The sequence below is a fragment of the Dendronephthya gigantea genome, unplaced genomic scaffold, assembly GCF_004324835.1.
Source record: "Dendronephthya gigantea isolate DGI-Jeju-01 unplaced genomic scaffold, DenGig_1.0 000002F, whole genome shotgun sequence".
NCBI classification, from domain to species: domain Eukaryota; kingdom Metazoa; phylum Cnidaria; class Anthozoa; order Malacalcyonacea; family Nephtheidae; genus Dendronephthya; species Dendronephthya gigantea.
In genome coordinates this window covers 2,853,378-2,873,672 of record NW_021163012.1, presented here as the reverse complement: position 1 = coordinate 2,873,672, position 20,295 = coordinate 2,853,378, and the positions used below count along the sequence as shown (strand labels likewise).

General features: G+C 37.4%; 1 protein-coding gene across 1 annotated transcript; it reads right to left on the bottom strand.

Moving 5' to 3' along the window:
• Positions 1-4,702: 4,702 nt before the first annotated feature.
• LOC114533329 lies at positions 4,703-8,779 on the bottom strand. Its single transcript, XM_028554840.1, has 3 exons — positions 8,313-8,779; positions 6,463-7,854; positions 4,703-6,015 (listed from the first exon to the last, which is right to left on the bottom strand). The coding sequence occupies exons 1-3, from the start codon at positions 8,770-8,772 to the stop codon at positions 5,156-5,158; spliced, it is 2,712 nt and encodes a 903-aa protein (XP_028410641.1). The 5' UTR covers positions 8,773-8,779; the 3' UTR covers positions 4,703-5,155.
• Positions 8,780-20,295: the final 11,516 nt, after the last annotated feature.

Sequence of the window (20,295 nt, the reverse complement as noted above, 5' to 3'; positions counted from 1 at the left end):
AGGATCATTTCCCGAGTAAGGTTCATACATTGCTACCAAAGGTAACTTAACTCTTATTTTCTCCCACTGACAACGGTTCGGTTTTTACTGACAAAGTATGGGTTCGGCCTATCCAGTATAAACAAGGTTTGTTTTTAGTTTAGGTTTCATCCTGTAGTAACACTGGATCAATAAGAGATGATCCTTACTGGACCTCTTGAACGAACAGATATAGTAAGAGCTATCAAACGTAAATAAAATTAGTTTAGTTCAGGTTTCCCTCTGTGAATCTGATTCGACAAACTGGAATTGTGAAGGTTCATTTGAAAAATCTAGATTTTATTATTAATGTTGATACTTCCAGATCTTATCTTTTTTCGTGAATATAGAATTTTCAGCTGCTGTGTCGCCATGACGTACAACACTTTGGCTAGGCGTCTAACAGTAGCTCACTAGCTCTATCAACATAATTTAATGATGAAAGCGATAAAGAATCAAATTTACACTCGAGATTATATTGACTGCGTATGCGCTTTTAATAAATATGAAACGAAGGTGATCTTACCGCGGTAAAATTTTTCCGTTAGAGTCCACCAAAATCGTCTATTGTGTTGGTACAAGATAAAACGTTAACTAAACTAACTTTTTTACTGAATGGCTCTATCAGTTCTAAACTGTTCTTCCTAGAGGTCCAGTAAGGATCATCTCTTATTGATTCAGCGTTACTATACATGGAGGAAACCTAAACTAAACTAACTTTATTTATACTGGATAGCTCTATCAGTTCTAAACTGTTCTTCCTAGAGGTCCAGTAAGGATCATCTCTTATTGATTCAGCGTTACTATACATGGAGGAAACCTAAACTAAACTAACTTTATTTATACTGGATAACTCTATCAGTTCTAAACTGTTCTTCCTAGAGGTCCAGTAAGGATCATCTCTTATTGATTCAGCGTTACTATACATGGAGGAAACCTAAACTAAACTAACTTTATTTATACTGGATAGCTCTATCAGTTCTAAACTGTTCTTTCTAGAGATCCAGTAAGGATCATCTCTTATTGATCCAGTGTTACTACAGGAGGAAACCTAAACTAAACTAACTTTATTTATACCGGATAGCTCTATCAGTTCTAAACTGTCCTTCCATGATAAAGGCTCACAATTAAACTATCAATTAATTTGAATGAAAAATGGAGAAACAGTCACTCCTATATAATATAGTATTGAAAAAAATAAATATCTATGATATCTATACAAAATAGAAAATCCTCTGTGTACAAGACAAGTGTATCGCATGCAACGATGTGAAAGCAGAATATATCAAAACTGATTATCCAAATCAAACTAAATTTGTGCATTTCAGTTGCTTTTGATAAGCCGGGCTGCCAAGTTCGGTCGACTCAATTCAAAAGATACATTCAAAACTACTCATGAATGGCATTATGTTTTTGAACTTTTAATTCAGGTGTCACCCCACACGTCCAAATGCAAATTTCAACCACTTAGACACGAGTGCCTATGAAAAATTAACAATAAAAACCATCAGGGCTTTACATGCTTAAGTAGCGGCTTCAGAAGAAGTGTTAAGTAAATATTGTCTAGATATAGGTCATTTTGTATAACAAATAGGCGGCACTGGGTGCATTGGAAAATCTGGAGTGCTTGTTTGGATTCAACTCCGAAACTGGTCCGACTGAATGGAATTATTTGGCATAAATAAAGTTAGTTTAGGTTTCCTCCTGTAGCAACACTGGATCAATAAGAGATGATCCTTACTGGATCTCTAGGAAGAACAGTTTAGAACTGATAGAACTATCCAGTATAAATAAAGTTAGTTTAGTTTAGGTCTCCTTCTGTAGCAATACTGCATCAATAAGAGATGATCCTTACTGGACCTCTAGGAAGAACAGTTTAGAACTGATAGGGTTATCCAGTATAAATAAAGTTAGTTTAGTTTAGGTTTCCTCCTGTAGTAACACTAGATCAATAAGAGATGATCCTTACTGGACTTCTAGGAAGAACAGTTTAGAACTGATAGAGCTATCCAGTATAAATAAAGTTAGTTTAGTTTAGGTTTCCTCCTGTAGTAACACTGGATCAATAAGAGATCATCCTTATTGCGGGACCTCTAGGAAGAACAGTTTAGAACTGGATGGCTCTATAGTTCTAAACTGTTCTTCCTAGAGGTCCAGTAAGAATCATCTCTTCTCAATCCAGTGTTACTACAGGAGGAAACCTAAGCTAAACTAACTTTATTTTAACTGAATAGCTATAGAATTCACGAATACCAGTCCAGTTATAAAGTCCAGCAGTCGAGTTAACGTTATACTATAATTGTCGAATTGTTTCAAATTTAATCAGATAAGATTGAAAGTGTTCCAGAGAGGCAGCTGAATTTGTCCAACTTAAAATCGCCTGTTTGTGTTTCATAACACAGCTCTTTGTCCGCTGCCATGTTTACGCAGAAATAAAACAAATTACCACTTAAATATCGTTTAGACTAATTTGATGACAAAACTCAACAAAGACTGGGATTAAGGTGCACAGGAAACGAATTAATTGTTGCAGAGGTCTTTACACACGATCCAAATTTGTCGGATCCAACTCATTTCTGAGTTCTGAGGTATATGGAATGCAGCCTGTTTTGATGAAGCGGTACTGCACTGACTTCACTTGAACATTGCTGCCTATATACATTGAAGTCGACCGACTATAAAACATCCATCAGACGTACATGAACTGGATCCGATAAAATACGATCGTGATTCGTGTGAACAGACCTTAACTCGCTGTTGCACTATGCAACTTTCGTCTTGCAGCTTGCAATGCAACGATAATTCTGAGGATTGTTAATTTGTTAAGAGTGTTCGAAATGCTAAGAAAACGCTAGCAAAACGTATGAAATGTTCGTATTTGAAATCTTGAGGTACCTCAGGAGTAGAATTGCATAGCGTAAAGGCTAGTTTCCACTCAGGAAAAATCTCCTTTGGATCGGAACGGACAGGAAAATTTCCTTTGTCGGTGAGTTCTCAGGCGGCGTTTATACAAAGGAGACTTTCCTGTCCTGTCCTGTCCGATCCAAAGGAGAATTTTCCTCAGCGGAAACTAGCCTTAACACCGCCTTGAAGCTACACTGTGTTGTTGTTTGCCCTGAGTTAAAGACCATAGTAAATTGGCTTAAGGTTTTAAATCGGTTTGACCACAAATTGGTATTGGTATCAATTACAGTAATTCTTACAATGGATTATTTGAGACACCGACTAAATTTTGATTCAGGCAAGAACAACGAAATCCAACACCGTGCCCAGCTATAGAAAGATCTGCTTATAGCATGAGTAAAACTGCATGCAACTGTGTTGCGAAATGCCTGTATATTGTAGAAAATGTGGCTCTGTATATTTCGTGGATTTTGTAGTATATTTATATAATATTAAAATGAATGAAAAGGTATTTATGAAGCGAAAGCGGTTATCGTCTTGTAGACGTAGTTTCACTCGCTTTAAATCGCTCTGTCTATAACTGTCGGGTTTTAATATAACGTTATTTTGCCTAAGTCAACACGAATTTACTATATATAATTGTGTATATATATCGTTTTAATTATGCCTTGTCTATGCAGATATATATTACACTCTGAAATACTGTCAGTAAAAAACATTTTTCATATATTATAGCTTTCCTGACAAACTTTCTCCACGGTTTTTTTGTATATTTAGGTCGCTGCTTGTATTATTGTTTGTATAACTATAATTATGATACCCAAACCATGCATCTTCTCGCTTTTCTGATCTCGAGTCGGCTGTAATTATTTTGTCCGTTTATATCAATTTTATTATGTTTTATTGTATTGTATTATACAATGCCAATGCTTGATGAAAGAAAAACAATTTAATTAAAAAATTTCAATCAGATATATACACTTCTGAGGTTTTTTTTGAAAGGAATTTGTTCTTTTATGGGGCAAACTGGAATTGGTTTTAAAACTTGAGACTTTGTGATCATAGTTCATCAGTCTTTTATCTTGGCTTGATTTCAAGCGATATTCCCGTACGAGGTCCAGTAAGGATCATCTCTTATTGTTCCAGTGTTAGCTACTACAGGAAGAAACCTAAAATAACTAACCTTATTTATACTGAATAGCTCTATCAGTTCTAAACTGATCTTCCTAGGAGGTCCAGTAAGGATCATCTCTTATTGATCCAGTGTTACTCAGGAGGAAACCTAAACTAAACTAACTTTATTTATACTGAATCGCTCTATCAGTTCTAAACTGATCTTCCTGGGAGGTTAGTAGTAAGGATTATCTCTTATTGATTGATCCAGTGTTACTACAGGAGGAAACTTAGACTAAGCTAACTTTATTTATACTGGATAGTTCTATCAGTTCTAAACTGTTCTTCCTAGAGGTCCAGTAAGGATCATCTCTTATTTAGTGTTACTGCATGCAGGAGGAAACCTAAACTAAACTAACTTTATTTATATTGGATAGCTCTATCAGTTCCAAACTGTTCTTCCTAGAGGTTTATAGTTAAAGTAATGTACAAATAAAACAATAATTCAGCGTTACTACACGACTGACGAAAACCAAACTAATTGTTTGAAAACTCTTATGTGGAAATATGTAGTTTGTCTGGCGCGTGTTTTGTTAACTATTATTTACATATGCTTTCATTTATTATATTATTAAGATATTGGAAAAAGGTAATACAATTGATCAGACAATAACGATTAGGATGTCACACGTGTCTTCATAAGGTATGTATTTATATTGTAGTTAGACTTAGTCAAATGTATAGACCGGTGTATCGAATTACATCCACTAGCTGTTAAGAACAGCTCCTCCTAACGGCTACAGTACCAACTATATATAACCTCTTTGGTAAAGTAATCGAACCTACAGCCATGCCGGAATTCAAGCATGGGATTTCGGTGAACCCTCTGACCGAACTGAGCGGCTATTCACATGAGCCCGCGGTTACCGAGATTTAACGAAGCGTATAAAATAAACATAGCCATTATATATACATTGGCAACAAAAACGAGAACTGAAAGTGTTTTGTGCTACCAAAGTACGACATTGAAACGGGAGGTGATTTGCTTGGCGAAACGATCGCTTTGCCGTTGTACAATTTGTGTTCGGTTTTTTGGCTTCTGTAACATGGCTTCTGTTAGTTAAATTTCCATTAATTTTAGCACATCCATTATTAACTGTGGAAGAAAATCCTCTGTCGGTAAGCTTTTTGCCATCTCTCGTGCTTCTAGATAATACACAATGCTTTTGACGATGGATCCCATCATGGCGTATTTCCTCATTAATTGTACCAGTATACATACCATCACCCACTCTTTACACCACTCTTTACAGCGAGTCTCTTTTGAAATCTTTCTCGCTTCTTCTAAATGCTTTAACTCTTCATCTCGCTCCCCAAACTCTTCACAGATCAAGCTTATGCGATAAAGATTGACTAGAACAATGGAGCAGGTCTTCTTGTTCAAGGACATTTTTCTCGCGATTTTAACAGCTTTGATGTAGTAATCCTTCGCTTCGTTGTAGAAGCCCATTTTCTCCAATGTGTAGGCGATATTTGAACGGATAGATGTCATGTTACCACAAATGCTATCTTCTACATAAATTACAGAGTTAATGTTAAAAGCATCTTTAAAGCATTGAAGAGCTTTAGACAAATCGTCAAGTTCGAGGTAAATTGCTCCCATGTTATTAAGTGTATTTGAAGTGTATGGATGTGCATGACCTGGTCCTAGGATTTCATCCATGATTTCTTTCGCTTCTTGGAAGTATAGAAGTGATTGCCCCAACCTTTCAGGGGGGAAATTCTTCACACTCTCAGCATTCAACAAATTACCAATTATCGTTCCTAGATCATTAAGTATTTTAGCAAGAAATACTTGGGGGTTTTTACGATAGACAGCTCTCGCCAGTTTTAAAGCAGCTTCCAAATTCTCTACGGCTTTGTTCGTTTGACATCTTTCAGCAAAGAACTGTCCCAAATCACCGAGGACCATCATTTTACCTGGAAATAAAACAGCAAGTTTAAGGGGCTGTTTACACGAGCCCGGTTACCCGAGATTCAACGAAGCGTGAGATGATTTTGAGGTATTGAAATGAGCAGATAACATGATCCTGGCAGTCGTATAATCACCACAACAATAGCATGTGCTTGTTTGGTGTCATAAAGACTTATTTCATTTAAAAGAATGCCAACTTGCTGAATTCATTTTACCTCAAAGTCCACTCACGCTTCGTTGAATCTATAGGGTAACCAGGCTCATTTAAACAGCCCCTTAAAATATTGCATGATAAGAAAAATCTATACACCAACACTTCTAACATTGCTATCTTGGCTTTCAAGATTAGCAGCGGGCAACATGAACGATGATTAGACAGAAAACCTACCGATAATTCTTTTCATTCTTTAAAAACACTGTATCAAACGTGCATGCTTAAGATATGATCTTACCTGGATAGGGTTTGTCGCCAAATAAAAGTTTGTACAACTCCAGACTTCGTTTAAACAAAGACACAGCTTTGTCATTCAGATTACAACGACCATACACCACGGCTGCAATGTGATAAATATCAGCCAAGTGAATACTGAGATTATTTGCACCAAATACCTTATGACTAAGTTGTAACGCTCTTTCTATGTATTCCAATGACTGTGCATGTTGACCAAGTTCACTTAATGCGAAGGCCATGTGTATGTTTAGATAAATCACTGGCGCATCAGGAACCTTCGTTAATCCCTTGTTTATCTCTCGTACTTCATTATATGTTTCTACAGCTAAAGCAGTGTCACCAAGCATACCATAGGCAACGCCAAGATTTTGCATTAGACCGCTGAGAAAGACTGTCTTAGATCCTTCGTTATACATTTCATTGTGCTTACAAACCGCTTCTTCCAACCTCATTCTAGCCATTTTATATTTTCCCACTCGTAGTAGTGCATATGCTAGATCATTATACCATGAAATCACATGTGGACCTGACTCGTACTCGTCCCATTCAATGAATTGCAGCGCTTCTTCAAAACATCCGATGCTTTTGGCATATTCTCCAAATATAAGATAAACTTTGCCCTGTCCAGAAAGACTGCTTGCGTAGTACGGTCTATCTTTCGGTGCAGATTTCATCCACTCTAAAGATTTATGAAAATTTTGCAGTCGAAAGTAAAGATGGCCCATTTGCACTGCCTTCGGCATTACAAAATATGGATTCTGAAATATTCTGTCATCTATGTGGTCATGTTTAATCCACTTCAAACAAAACACATGACAACGAAGACACAAGTTATTACTTGTACTTAGAAGACGGACTAAGATATCTTCATCGAAATCTCGGAAAATAGGGATATCGGCGGATTCTTCGGTAGTAGTATTCCCATACTCAGGAACAGGAGAGAACAGTTCTTTCTGTCCGTTATTAGCAAAGTACGTTTTCAGTCGTATTTCATTAGCAATCGAAATACAAACTTTGATGTTGAGACTTTCGGGCACAGAGATGATTCCGCGAGCCTGCAATTCAGAAATTACCTGCCAAGGGGAGGGAGATCTAACGTCGAATATCATTCCCAAATCCGAAACAAGTAGCGAGATTAGACGGTAGAACTGTTTCTTGGTATCGAAAAGAGCACCTGCATTACAATGGTGTCCAAGGTAGGAATTGAAGGGATGATAGGTTTGCACATCATCCACCATTTGCCGCATTCCTCGAATGACGCCTACTGTTTTACTGCTAGACTTCTCTCCTGTTTTCGATGATTTTGCATTCAATTTTTCAGCCACTCGTTCGTTGTACTCGTTCAGTAAAGCTTGGTCTCCATACAGTAAAGCAACTCTCGACATAATTTCAGCTAAATGATAACATCAATTAACAAAAACGATAGTCAGCAGTGTAAATACTACATTTAAGAAACAGAAAACATTTGAAAATAGAAAACTTGTGGGAGAACTCGAAATAACCTAAAAAACTCGCCCCACAGGGGTTGTATTCTATCAACAAATCAGTTATGTGTTCTATTTCTTTTTGTACACAAGATTTTGTACAAAGATTATAATTCGATTCAATTACAAATTCTCATTACATTACTTCGCTAGTCAAGTTCGGCGGGAAAAGTCCCGTGTTTCTATACAGTTATAGAACAGTTACAGTTATAGTTAACTTAGGAAGAAACCCTCCAAGCATGAACGAACAAAATTTTTAGACGATTTTTCAAGTACATGAAGTTAGAGTAGCTCATCCATCAAATACTATACTACTAAATTGACGGGATAATTCAGCAGTTTATGCGAAAATTTTATATAACCTTACCCAAATGATAACCTTCTTTCACGGCAATTTCTTCATCTTGAAATTCGGCCATTCCTTCTGGGGTTCTGATCAACTCTAATTCAGGCTTATGCTTCGTTGCCATTCTTCCCAGTGCAGTCTTGGACGCCCACGGCATTGCTCCATCGAACGAAATGCCCCGAGGCGTTCCCGAGTCATAGAACCAATTGCTATTGGGATCTGAAGACTGAAAATCGTTGAGCTCTTGAATCGACAAAGCTGGTAGGATGGTCTCTCCAAGATTAATAACTTTCAAATGAAGGAAATGGCTCATTACTCGAAAGTAGTTGATCTTGTCTCCTATAGCTGGGTCCGAGTATAGAATGGCAAACTCCAAATCTGAAAAAGGCGTTGCTTCCATACGTGCTACGGAGCCGAGGGCAATAATGGCGTAGTCACAAGGTGGTTTGCCAAGTCTGCCCTCACATTCTTTTGTTAACATTGATACAAGCCTGATGTACATATCTTGAATGTCTCGAAAAACGTCGTGCATCTGATCTGCGTGGATCTTAATGAACAGATTATATTTGTTCAAATACACTCTTCAAAATCTCTTCCTATGAATATGTTATACATCACAGACTCCGCAAATTTGCTAAATATGACATTTCAAATGGGATTGCACCGATTTTTCTACAAGAAAAAGACGCCCGGTTGGCGTTAACTGGAGCTATGTAGCCGGTAAATACACTGCACTGAAACTGAGCTATATTGATACACTGTAAATACGCGACTGTCCGCGCGGAAGACTAAGCCGGCGACACACAAAAAAATAATAATAATAATCGCGAAACCTAGACCTAGGACCTATAGAAACCTAGAGGATCATAGATATAATGCGAGAGCAGCCGGGAATATATTAATTTTTCACGATTAGAAATCCAAAAGCGCTCATTTTCTCGATTTGGTTCTTTGATCTGGAAGAGTACTCCTGGAGTTTCCGTGCACAAAAGAAGTAAAACTGCAAGTGTAAATTAAAACACACGCTGATGATAATATTGCAGAAGGAAAACGATCGCATCGATCTGCCCATGATGATAAAGATTCTGATTGAAGTTCACGATTGTTAATTATTGAGTTTTAATTTCTATCCCCAATCCCCATACTCAGCATATTAGCGAGATTTCAATGTTATATATAACTGATTAAATCGTATTCTGTATTCATTGTTTGTTGTATAAACTCTAGACTTGCTATATTTACTTCATTTCTTATCCTTACACAACAAATCAGTTATCTATATTTCCTTATATCGTACATCACTAGTTGGCTTCGCTCTTTGCGGGTAATAAGAATTATGTAAATGTCATGATATACAGTATGTGGTCACTATTACAAAATAACAGTGAACTGCGTTTTTCTTTTTGGTAGTATAATATAAAGTTGAACAATATCCCAATCTTTCCCAACCCTGCTCCCAACTACAGTATACATAATATGTTGTTCACTATAAAACATTATATTTGACGTCACTACATTAGCAATTCTAGATGGCGGACGCCTATTTGTTGTATGTATGAATAGATTTTTAAAATGCGACAAAATATAAGATAATTCAATGCAATTGTATCCCGATACTCTTTAAACAGTTAATTTTCATATACCTGATATTGATCGTCGCTTTTATCATTCCTATTAAAGTAAGGATCGATTTCAGTAACACGCTCTTGGAACATCCGTCGTTCTTTGACAAGGAACTCCTTATGAGAATTGATTTCATGACGAACCTCATCTGCTCTGATTTCCTCGTCATCACTTGCATATACGTAGAGAAATTCGCGATAAGTCTCAACGATTCGTCGGAGTATTTGGTCTTCGTCTATTTCATGGTTTACACGTCTTGACCTGACAAGGGCAGCGTTGTAGAGCGCATTGGCTTTGGCAAAATCGGCGCCATTTGAAGTAGACTTCGATTTCTTCAAGTACCATTCTCCAAGCTTGAGAAGAGCCGGTACTTGTTTTGATTGATCTGTCCCCGCCGCTCTCAGCTTCTCTACCGTAGCCAAAATATCAACTTCTTCATCCATACGTACTCTAGTCTCTACTCTCAATAGTCTTCTCGTCAATAACGATACGACGAGGCTGAGACAGTTAAGTGAGCTGACTTGTTCCGTTTCCTCTTATAAATTGCTCTACTTTTATCTGCAATGATTTGTTGATCTAAATATAATTGTCCTAGACAGTTCGTTTTATAAATACAAACGAACCAGCAATGTGTCGGACGGCAAAGAGAGACTGCACACGACTAATTATAAAGGCTATATAATGCACTAATACATGCACTGACTTGGTTGAAAACTAAAGCAAAAGATAAACATGATGTCTGCACAAATATTTGCAATTTAAATGTACTCTCGAGTCGCACCCCGGGGATTCCAGTGTTCCACGATAGTGCAGTATTAGTGCAGCTAAGGTTGGGAATGAAATTTAGGATATGTTATGTGTTACGTTAGGAGTATAGAATAGTTAGCATTGGGGCAGGAAGTGCCCGGGAGTAAGAATTCAAGAAAGTTAAAAACAAATAATAAAGATTAAAATAAATCACTGTGAAATTGTTCTTCCAAGCAGACATATACTTGCTTGATTAATATTTTTATATTTTGTTCGTACGATATTTCACTATATATAAAGGTTGCTCTCGGAAACGAAATCAACAATCCTCAAAGTGAAAGGTACATTGTGTAGCAATACCGCCTGGTGACATCGAAACGTTGTGGTTTTGCTAACCGAAATCCAACGAGCTTTGGTTTTGCTAATAAACTAATTGCAAAGCTAGTTTACTACGTAACGCGATTTTAGTAAGCTAAAATGTTTAAACTAACTTTATTTACACTGAATACCTCTATCAGGTCTAAAATCAGGTGCAGTAAGGACTAAGGATCATAGTTATTGATCCAGTGTTACTACACTGAGTGAGGAGGAAACCTATTAACCTAGACTAAACTGACTTTATTTACACTGCATAACTCTATCAGTTCTAAACTGCTCTTCCTAAAGGTCCAGATTTAGTAAGGATCATCTCTTATTGATCCAGTGTTACTACAGCAGAAAAACGTAGACTAAACTAACTTTATTTATACTGGATAGCTCTATCAGTTCTAAACTGTTCTTCCTAGAGGTCCAGTAAGGATCATCTCTATTGATCCAGTGTACTACAGGAGAAAAAACGTAGACTAAACTAACTTTATTTACACTGTAGCTCTATCAGTTCTAAACTGTTCTTCCTAGAGGTCCAGTAAGGATCATCTCTTATTGATCCAGTGTTACTACAGGAGAAAAACGTAGACTAAACTAACTTTATTTATACTGGATAGCTCTATCAGTTCTAAACTGTTCTTCCTAGAGGTCCAGTAAGGATCATCTCTTATTGATCCAGTGTTACTACAGGAGAAAAACGTAGACTAAACTAACTTTATTTATACTGGATAGCTCTATCAGTTCTAACTGTTCTTCCTAGAGGTCCAGTAAGGATCATCTCTTATTGATCCAGTGTTACTACAGGAGAAAAACGTAGACTAAACTAACTTTATTTATACTGGATAGCTCTATCGAACAGTCTTCCTAGAGCTATAGTTAAAATAATATACAATACTGAATTCAACGTTACTACACGACCAACGAAAACCAAACTAATTGTTTGAAAACTCTTATGTAGAAATATTTAGTTTGCCTGACGCGTGTTTTGTTAACTATTATTTACATTTGCTTTCATTTATTATATTATTAAGATATTGGAAAAAAGTTAATTATAATGCAATTGATCAGACAATAACAATTAGGATGTCACATGTGTCTTCATAAGATATGTATTTATATTGTAGTTAGGCTTAGACAAATGTAGACCGGTATATCGGAGTACATCTACTGTTTTGTATAGAAGAACAGTTCCAACGTCCAAAATATCAAATATGCATAAGCTCTCTGGTAGCAATCGAACCTACGACCATGCCGGTATTCATGCATGCATGGGATTTCGGTACTGTTCAGTGAACTCGCGTGTCTGGAGGTAAAGTCCCGCAAATTTTGGATTCATTCGTATCTAGTGATCTAACCGATCCAGGGTTCCATAACATTGATTATGAAGTCATTGGGGATTTTCGGATCTAGGGAGCTCAATGATCTATAGGTATCCACCGATCTGGGATTCCATTGATCATGGAATCTACTGATCGGGGATATTCTAATCCGGGAATTAACTGATCCCGGAATCTACTGAGAGGTAATCCACTGATCCAGGAATCCCCTGATCATAGGATTTAATGATTTCTTCCGCCAGGTGGAGTACACTGTAAGGTCTGATGCCGCGTTTTGCCAGCCTATCATGTCGATTTGAAAATTGCGTAAAATTTCTATTCGAATATTTCATCTTTTAATGTGGTAGTCCGGAAATTGCCCCATGATAACATAATCCGTGATATTTAAATTGGACGCTTTAAAACTGATATAGAACAGGCGTTTCTCTTGCATGGAATGCCACGGTCACTCTTTACGTCACGACCATGCAATTCCCAGGAGGATAGAGCCGGTCCCATCTTGGGTCTCTCAGCAAGTAGATCATTACTTCATTCTAGAAGAAAATATCGACGTAGTTCAATAATTCAGGAGGAAATCCGTGTGTAGGCTTTTTAGATAAGGACACTTGAAGTGATTTAAGAATCATTCAAGCAGGCTGAGCCATTACCTCCTGCGAGGTAAAAAACACAAACTAAACATTCATATATATTTACAGATCCGCGTAAATATGCAATTTCGTTTTAATAAAGTTGTGCAACATTTGTGAATGAATTGAAGAGTTTGCATGCATGTGCTTGGTGTTGTTTTTATTCAAAAAGATCTGTTGGTGAAATCTGGTTTCGATATAAGAAAGATATCATTGAAAAGTTTGATGTTTTTTGAATGCACCTGAAGGCGAATCATTAAACTCGCTATGATCCAGCCTTGGAAAATAGTCTTGTCTATCGCCTGTCTACCCTCATGTATAGCCTTATACTGGCAAATGGTGCACTTTAAGTTCAGTAATCCTTTATGCGAGTTTAAGCAGGTCTAGTTCCCCTTAACTGCTTTAAATCACCGGTTTCGCATCCTGCATTGGGTCTGTTGGCAACATCGTGCTAACACCTCTACTCCTGGGAGGTCCATCAAAGAAACCATAGAATATTATTCTTACCCAAACACATGAGATTAGCCTCGCGCAGTGGTCTGTATACACGGGTATTTCATTATACATTTAAAAGCTAATATCTCTTGATAAGGAAATAGCAATTTGCCTTTAGCTAGTAAATGCTTTTCTAAGCACCGTATAGCATTAGCTAAACAAGTTAAAACCCGTAGTTATGGCGCAATATTTAAAAAAAAATCGATTTTCTTGAATTGTTTTCGGAAGGTATGTATAGAAGGAGTTGCTTTCAAGATTACCGAAACGTGCTCGGAATCTTTTTAAGAACGTAAAAAACACTCCCGAAGGTTCCCTTGTTGACATTCTTGGAAAGTTCTGTCGAGTAGATGATAGTTTTTATTTATTGACAGTTCTCAAGGTGTACAAAGAGCCGAAAGAAGAAAGATTGTTGTAGATGGGCGATGCATGATAAAATGATGACAGCTCACGTGCGGTGCTTTTGTTTCGAGCTTATTGAGTGAAATTGTGTTGAAAGTATGGCGCTTTCCAGACTTGCCTATAGTTGAACCCGGAGCCGTTTCGGCTGATCGGCTTTCATACCTCGGAGTCTACCAGTCTCATCATCGACTCTGAGGATGACAGACGCTAAGGTTCTCAAAATGTCTTGCTGCAGACCATTAGTCTAGTAAAAACATGCATCGACGAGACTTTTAGGGTTCCTGTTTCGAAAAAAGACATTAGAATTGCTTTGGACCTTCGTCGGGCTTCATCACTTCGTTTAGCAACTATATCAGGAGCCTTTCCACCTGCAAAAGTTATTTAAATATAGTTCTCTTGAACTTTCACCCAATAATTCTCGATTCCTAAAGGTGGTGATCAGTCCTTAATGTAAACAATCGCCAGTTTATATTTGGGATTGGCAGATTGCGGTATTATGGATTATGACACCATGCACCGTCAGACTATATAGACACTTCCCGAGTTTGTTCTCGGCCAATGATAACCATCACATAAACAATAGATTACATTGCCCGTCTCGTTTCCAAGCTGTATTGTTTCGTTTGCACTCAAGCAAATTCGGCAAGTGTCTATATTTAATAGCATTTCGGTTCCCTACACTGTTTACTTTCCGAATAACTCGAAACGTGCTAAATTGAGGCAAACTTTTTAATCACCATTAATATTGTTACAGTAGGATCCATTAGCAGAACATCTTCGTACCCCCCCCCCTGTTCTTTGATTAACTTCCTTATCTTGTAGGGGGGGGGAGAGGTAGCCACAATATTTGAAAGCAGATGGTTCACTACATATACATACAGTTCGATTGTGTTAAAATTTGAAATTAAAATCCGAGTAAATCCGAGTTTCCGCTGGGGCAATGGTTAAAATAAATAAAATGGCAATAAAATATATTTGACAAACGATAACTTTGCTCATTTGTACAGTTTCAATACAAGTTTTATTACATTTTAGCTAGCCGAATAATAAACAAACTGTCGAAAAACTCGATTCAACTGTGCTATCGCGTATAGTTCTTTCAAAATAGTACTTTGGCCTTTCGGAAGGGGTTCGAGAGTTATTTAATTTTAAGACGATTTTTTAATTGCTTGGTAAGAGATTTTTATTCATTTTTCAAAGATAAGCGTTTTTTTACCGGAAATACACCAAATTATTGGATCACTTGAGAAGCAAATATGAAACCATACGAAACGTAAATCGACTCAAAATTCTTTGTAGGATAGGAATAGATGAAATCAATTGACCAGATCAGACATCTGCTATGAATAATTGAAGAAAATGGCGGCCATTTTCAATTGTCCCACCTAAATTTAATTTGCTGTTGAGGAGATGTCTAATGAGGGTCTTTACGTTTAGATGTCCTAGTTGTTGATTTGAAAGGGAAAATACTTCATATAGATAATGATTTATTGCCAATATAGCTTCTTATTCTTACTAAATTTCCGGATGAACTACTAATTGCTGTCATTCAACATGGCCGCCGTATTAGCCTAAATATATTTTACGGGTTTTAGACGGTCTTTAGCGAATATAAGAACATATTAGAGCCTGTATTTCATAAGAACATTGGCAAATCTATTTGCTTTGTAGTCTAGTCAATTTAAAGAACAAGAGCTTTAGCTTAGTTTAGATTTTGATGTATATTCGACTTCATCAGTTGAATCAGTTTCAAATCGCTGAATTCAATAGGATAGTTACACTTAAACTGTTTATTAAAACATAGTATCAAATCTTATTAGATCAGAAGTTTTCAACAATAACTAATGGGTTTAATCAGTGACCAAGAAAACTTCGGTCTTGGAATGATCTTTCCTGAGCACAAACCAGCTTCAGGGAAACTCTCAGGAATACATGCGTTCAAACCTCATTCCTTTAACAAAAGAAAGGCGTTTGCCTGCGTTTAGCAGACCTATCAGTCGATTTAAATGCATTTGAAGTCTGTAAAATGACCTGTGAACTCTTTATTCTCAAACTTCGACCAAATGTTTTGTCAAATATCGCGCGCGGGAATCCTGATGCCTGGTTTACATTACGTCGTAACTGTCGTCAACAAGTCATTTTCAGCGATGTGAAAAACTTCGGCTTCGTAGTTCTCTTATTTTCTGTGTCCAAATCAGCCAATGTTGACTGCACACACGTATAACAATACTCTATTACATCGACCACGCTGACATTTTCACCACAATTATACGATTAAGTGGAAACCAGGCTTAACTCTGCGAGTAAAATCGCCAGCATTTAGCTACACGGCTCTTCTTGTTCAAGCCGTTATAGGAATTTGTAAAATTTGAGTTGTGACAACAAGGGTCCATAAACGTGTTTACAATAATGGCTTCCCGGTTTTTGTGATAATTCGAGACACAGTATAAAATACCGCTCTATTTACGATGACAAACGAAGTAATCGCGATAATTGTTGGTTTAAGGGGGACATCGTTTTTCTGTAGCCTAGGAGGCCAATAAACTATGCCTGGCATTGTATGCCGCTGAAATTTATCAAAAGGTATTTCCAGGACTTCGTGGGGGAGGCGTATTCATGGATGGAAGTTCAGGACCAAAGGTTGAGCCATATTTGGTAGGATTGTATCGCCTTTTTTTCCGATACAATGTCTTGTAAATGTACTTGCCCATTTCACCTCGCATAGAAATATTTTAGGATCCTTCCGGATGTCATTAAGTGCCTTTTCCTGTCTTACTGGATTTACTTGTGGCTAAAATTTGAGTCAAATCTTGTGAAGAAAATATCACCAAACTTTTCAGTTATGGTCCTATATGGGATTTGATCAACCTTCATCCAGATATAATCATTCGGTCCTAAGATTTTGTTTAATCATGTCTTGTTTCAAAGTCATATACGGAGCTCCCCAAATTAATCTTCATCGAATTTATGGCATTATAATCCTTACCTATATAGTCTTAGGATTTTAGGATCAATACTCATCCAACCTTAGGATGTTATCAATCTTCATCTATTTTTACGATTTAATCGATATTTATCGTGGTTTAAGACATGACCGTGTCTATTGTGCCTTTCAACCACTTTTAAAACATGATCAAGACTTAATCCAGTTGTACATAGCCTGAAAAGTCTTTACCTAACTCTCAATTTTTTATCAGGCATCATTCAGTCATGAGACTTTGGCACTTGACCGAGAGTTCATAAGTCGTTAACATGATTTTGAGAACAATCCCTTGTCAAGTTGACCTTGTTCGCACTGTTTGGCTGCGTGGCGAAAAATAATGCCCCGCCTAAAATGACGTGTATTAAACGACGCAGTTTGATATCCTTTGTATGGAACTTCTTGTTCCCCCAAGGAACAATGATTTTGTATTGTGAATAAAACGGCTTCGTAATGTGTGGGAGTAGAGGAATATGCTCGCAATGCTAAACACGCTAAACGATTCGATTAAAGAATCCCTACTGCTTAAAAACAGTTGAAAAACTGTTAATCTGTGATCGTTGAAAGATTAATCGATCGAACATTACATAAGTTGTGACATACGTGTGAATTGTTGTGTAGACATTGTGGAATGTCTTACCAAGGCAAGGGAGTTTTGTTTGTTGTTGCAGTCACATTGACCTTTTGAAATGTTTTCAAGCGGGCTAGCTCGCTTTCCTTGCATGCCTGCAAATCATCAAAAATTACCCGCACGTTTTCTGTGTTAAGAGCCTGTTTACATCATTCGGTGGTTTAGCTGAGGTTGAAAGAAGAGTGAAGTGATTTTGAGGTATTGAAACGAGCCTGCACGAAACTACACAATCGCATGCTATTGTCTGGATGACCACACCACTAACCAGAATCATGATATTTACTTATTTCAATACTTTAAATTCATTTTACGTTTCATTTAATCTCGGGGGCAGGTAAACAGACCCTAAATCTTTGGCAATAACCTCTTTTAACCTTCCTTAATACCAAGAATTCGTCGCAACATTGCTGGAATCCTGTTACGATATAATATATAGCCTTTAACTTTAACTATTATTAGTTTACCACATATACGTGAACTCATATATGCTCGTGAACTTATATATGCTCTTCCCCCACAAGCAAGCAATGTTCTCTCTCGCTTTGTTGCCAGACCGCTGCTTGTAATTCACAGAGGCATGGGTTTGATTCCCGCTTTAGAAGTTTAAGGTGCAAATAATCGTATCTGCTTTAGTTCTCCTAAAAGACAGCCGTGAATATTAAATTCATGCCGCTATAGCGATATGTTTAATCAGTTAGTTTTTTTCCATCCTTAACTTTCGTAAATTCAGTGTCTACCATAACAATTCTAGTTCTAACTGTGATACTATGGTCTGCCTAGTTTAACCTGCCTGGTCTGTCTTATGTATTGCAGTAATATCACAGCCTAACTCATATCTTTCAATCATTGCAATGACCTTGTTTCATCCTTGGTATTTCCTTTTTGACTGCCCCAACCCTTCACCCCCTGTGGTAACTGCAACCTGCGGTGTTTTAAAACGATGGTCTCAGTATTCCAGTTTGCAGACCATTCAGTATTACCCCCGGTGTGCCAATGGACGGGCAGGATAAAGAAAGGGGAGGGGGGGAAATGTGACAAATTCTCGCTTGAAATTCGTCCTCACAGAAAGCCTGCTCATTTCAATCCGTGGAAACACCATGATTCAAGATCGTATGATTGATTTAACTTCACTAACTTGCGAGGATTTCATTATACGAACTACGAACAATCTCATATTGACCAGAGCTGAGAGGTCAAACATTCAAAGTTCTCCTTTCGTAAGACCAACAATGAAAACATGTTCAAAATCCTTAGTAAATGTAATTTGTGTGGAAATTTTCGTAGTAAGGAATAAGTATGGACTTGCCAGGGTGGAAGTACAGAGAAATCATAGATAATCATACAATGACCATAGTGTTGGTCGTCAATTTGTTTTACAAATCGAATGAACTGCATTGTTGAATGTAAAGACTTCTTTCACTCAATTCTAAAGCCTTCACATCCAGAGATTCGATGCTATAGCTACGTGGTATTCGATAATGAAATTAACACATGCAATCAAGCATGCATTAAGTCTATAATTTGTAACAACAGGACAGAAAATGTAAAAAAAACGTCTCAAAGCGGTTAACAAATTGTGTTGGATTTTCGCCAAACCCCCTGTACGTTTAAAAAATATACAACTTAAAATAGACTGCATGTAAAAAGCGTAGAAATTGCGATGAAATTTTTCTATCCAAAGAAGTTGCATTTAAAATAAACGTGCGGGGTTTAAAAAACAGTTCAAAGAAGTTTGTATAAAGTTCCTTTGTTTATTAATTGGGTCTTCCTGTTCTGATTATCATCAGGAAGGTTTGATCGTTTTTTGTGTTTTTTCTACAGACGAGCCCAGAAACGCACCCGAGATTGCAATTTCCGATTTCCAGTGGTGCACACATCCTCCCGGGATTTCAAGGCATTCACGATTGCAGGATTGCGAGTGATTAGCGATGACCTCACTTCGATAGAATTGTGCTACGTCATAACCATCTGATTATGTAAGTGACCTCGCCTTGTCTAGCCTTTTCTTGCTGTTTGCATTAAGCTTGATTGATGGTCACACCTTTGGGTAGCATATAGGTCACTTTTTGATCACCTTACAAGCACAAAAGAGCGAATGGTGTCGAAAACGTGGCTCTAAGCAAGGTCCACGAATTGCAGAACATTGCATGAAGTATATATATCTCGATATTTCATGCACGAAACAGCAGGCGCAGCTTGAGTGAGATTCGATATAATTCAATGAAACTTCATGCAATTTGGTGTACTGACCAGTCTACTGAAAGCCACCTGTCTCATTTTCAAACTGCATTTTGAAGTAAAATATGCCAAGTTTTGTGATAAAAATGATGAAATAAAAGGCTGGGTTTCCTAAGGCTAGTTTCCAGTCAAAAAAATTGTCCGCCGGACCGTGTCGGACAGAAAAGTTTCTTTTATCCATGTATTCTCAACCAAAACTAATTGTCTTAAGCACAGAGGCAACCATACTGTCCGATCCGGTCCTGAGGATAATTTCCCTGACTGGAAACCAGCCCTTAGTCTGTAAGATCTGTTAGCTGGATTCTTTCACCATTAGCGTTTTGTCACTTTTGACAAAAGTGTTTCAAAAGCATGCCTCCTGTGTAAAGAAGCACGGCGCCCGGACTCCCAGCACTACCTTAGCTCATGCCCATACCTACCACAAGAGGACCGCAAGTTGTCTGCTTAAACAGTCGAGGCTTTCGGGTGCACGCGGCAGTTTAGTCTAGTTTGGTGGACTAAGATTATGTATCGTCATTTATGTATTTCGTTCTAATAATAACAGTCAAGGTCTGTTCATGTC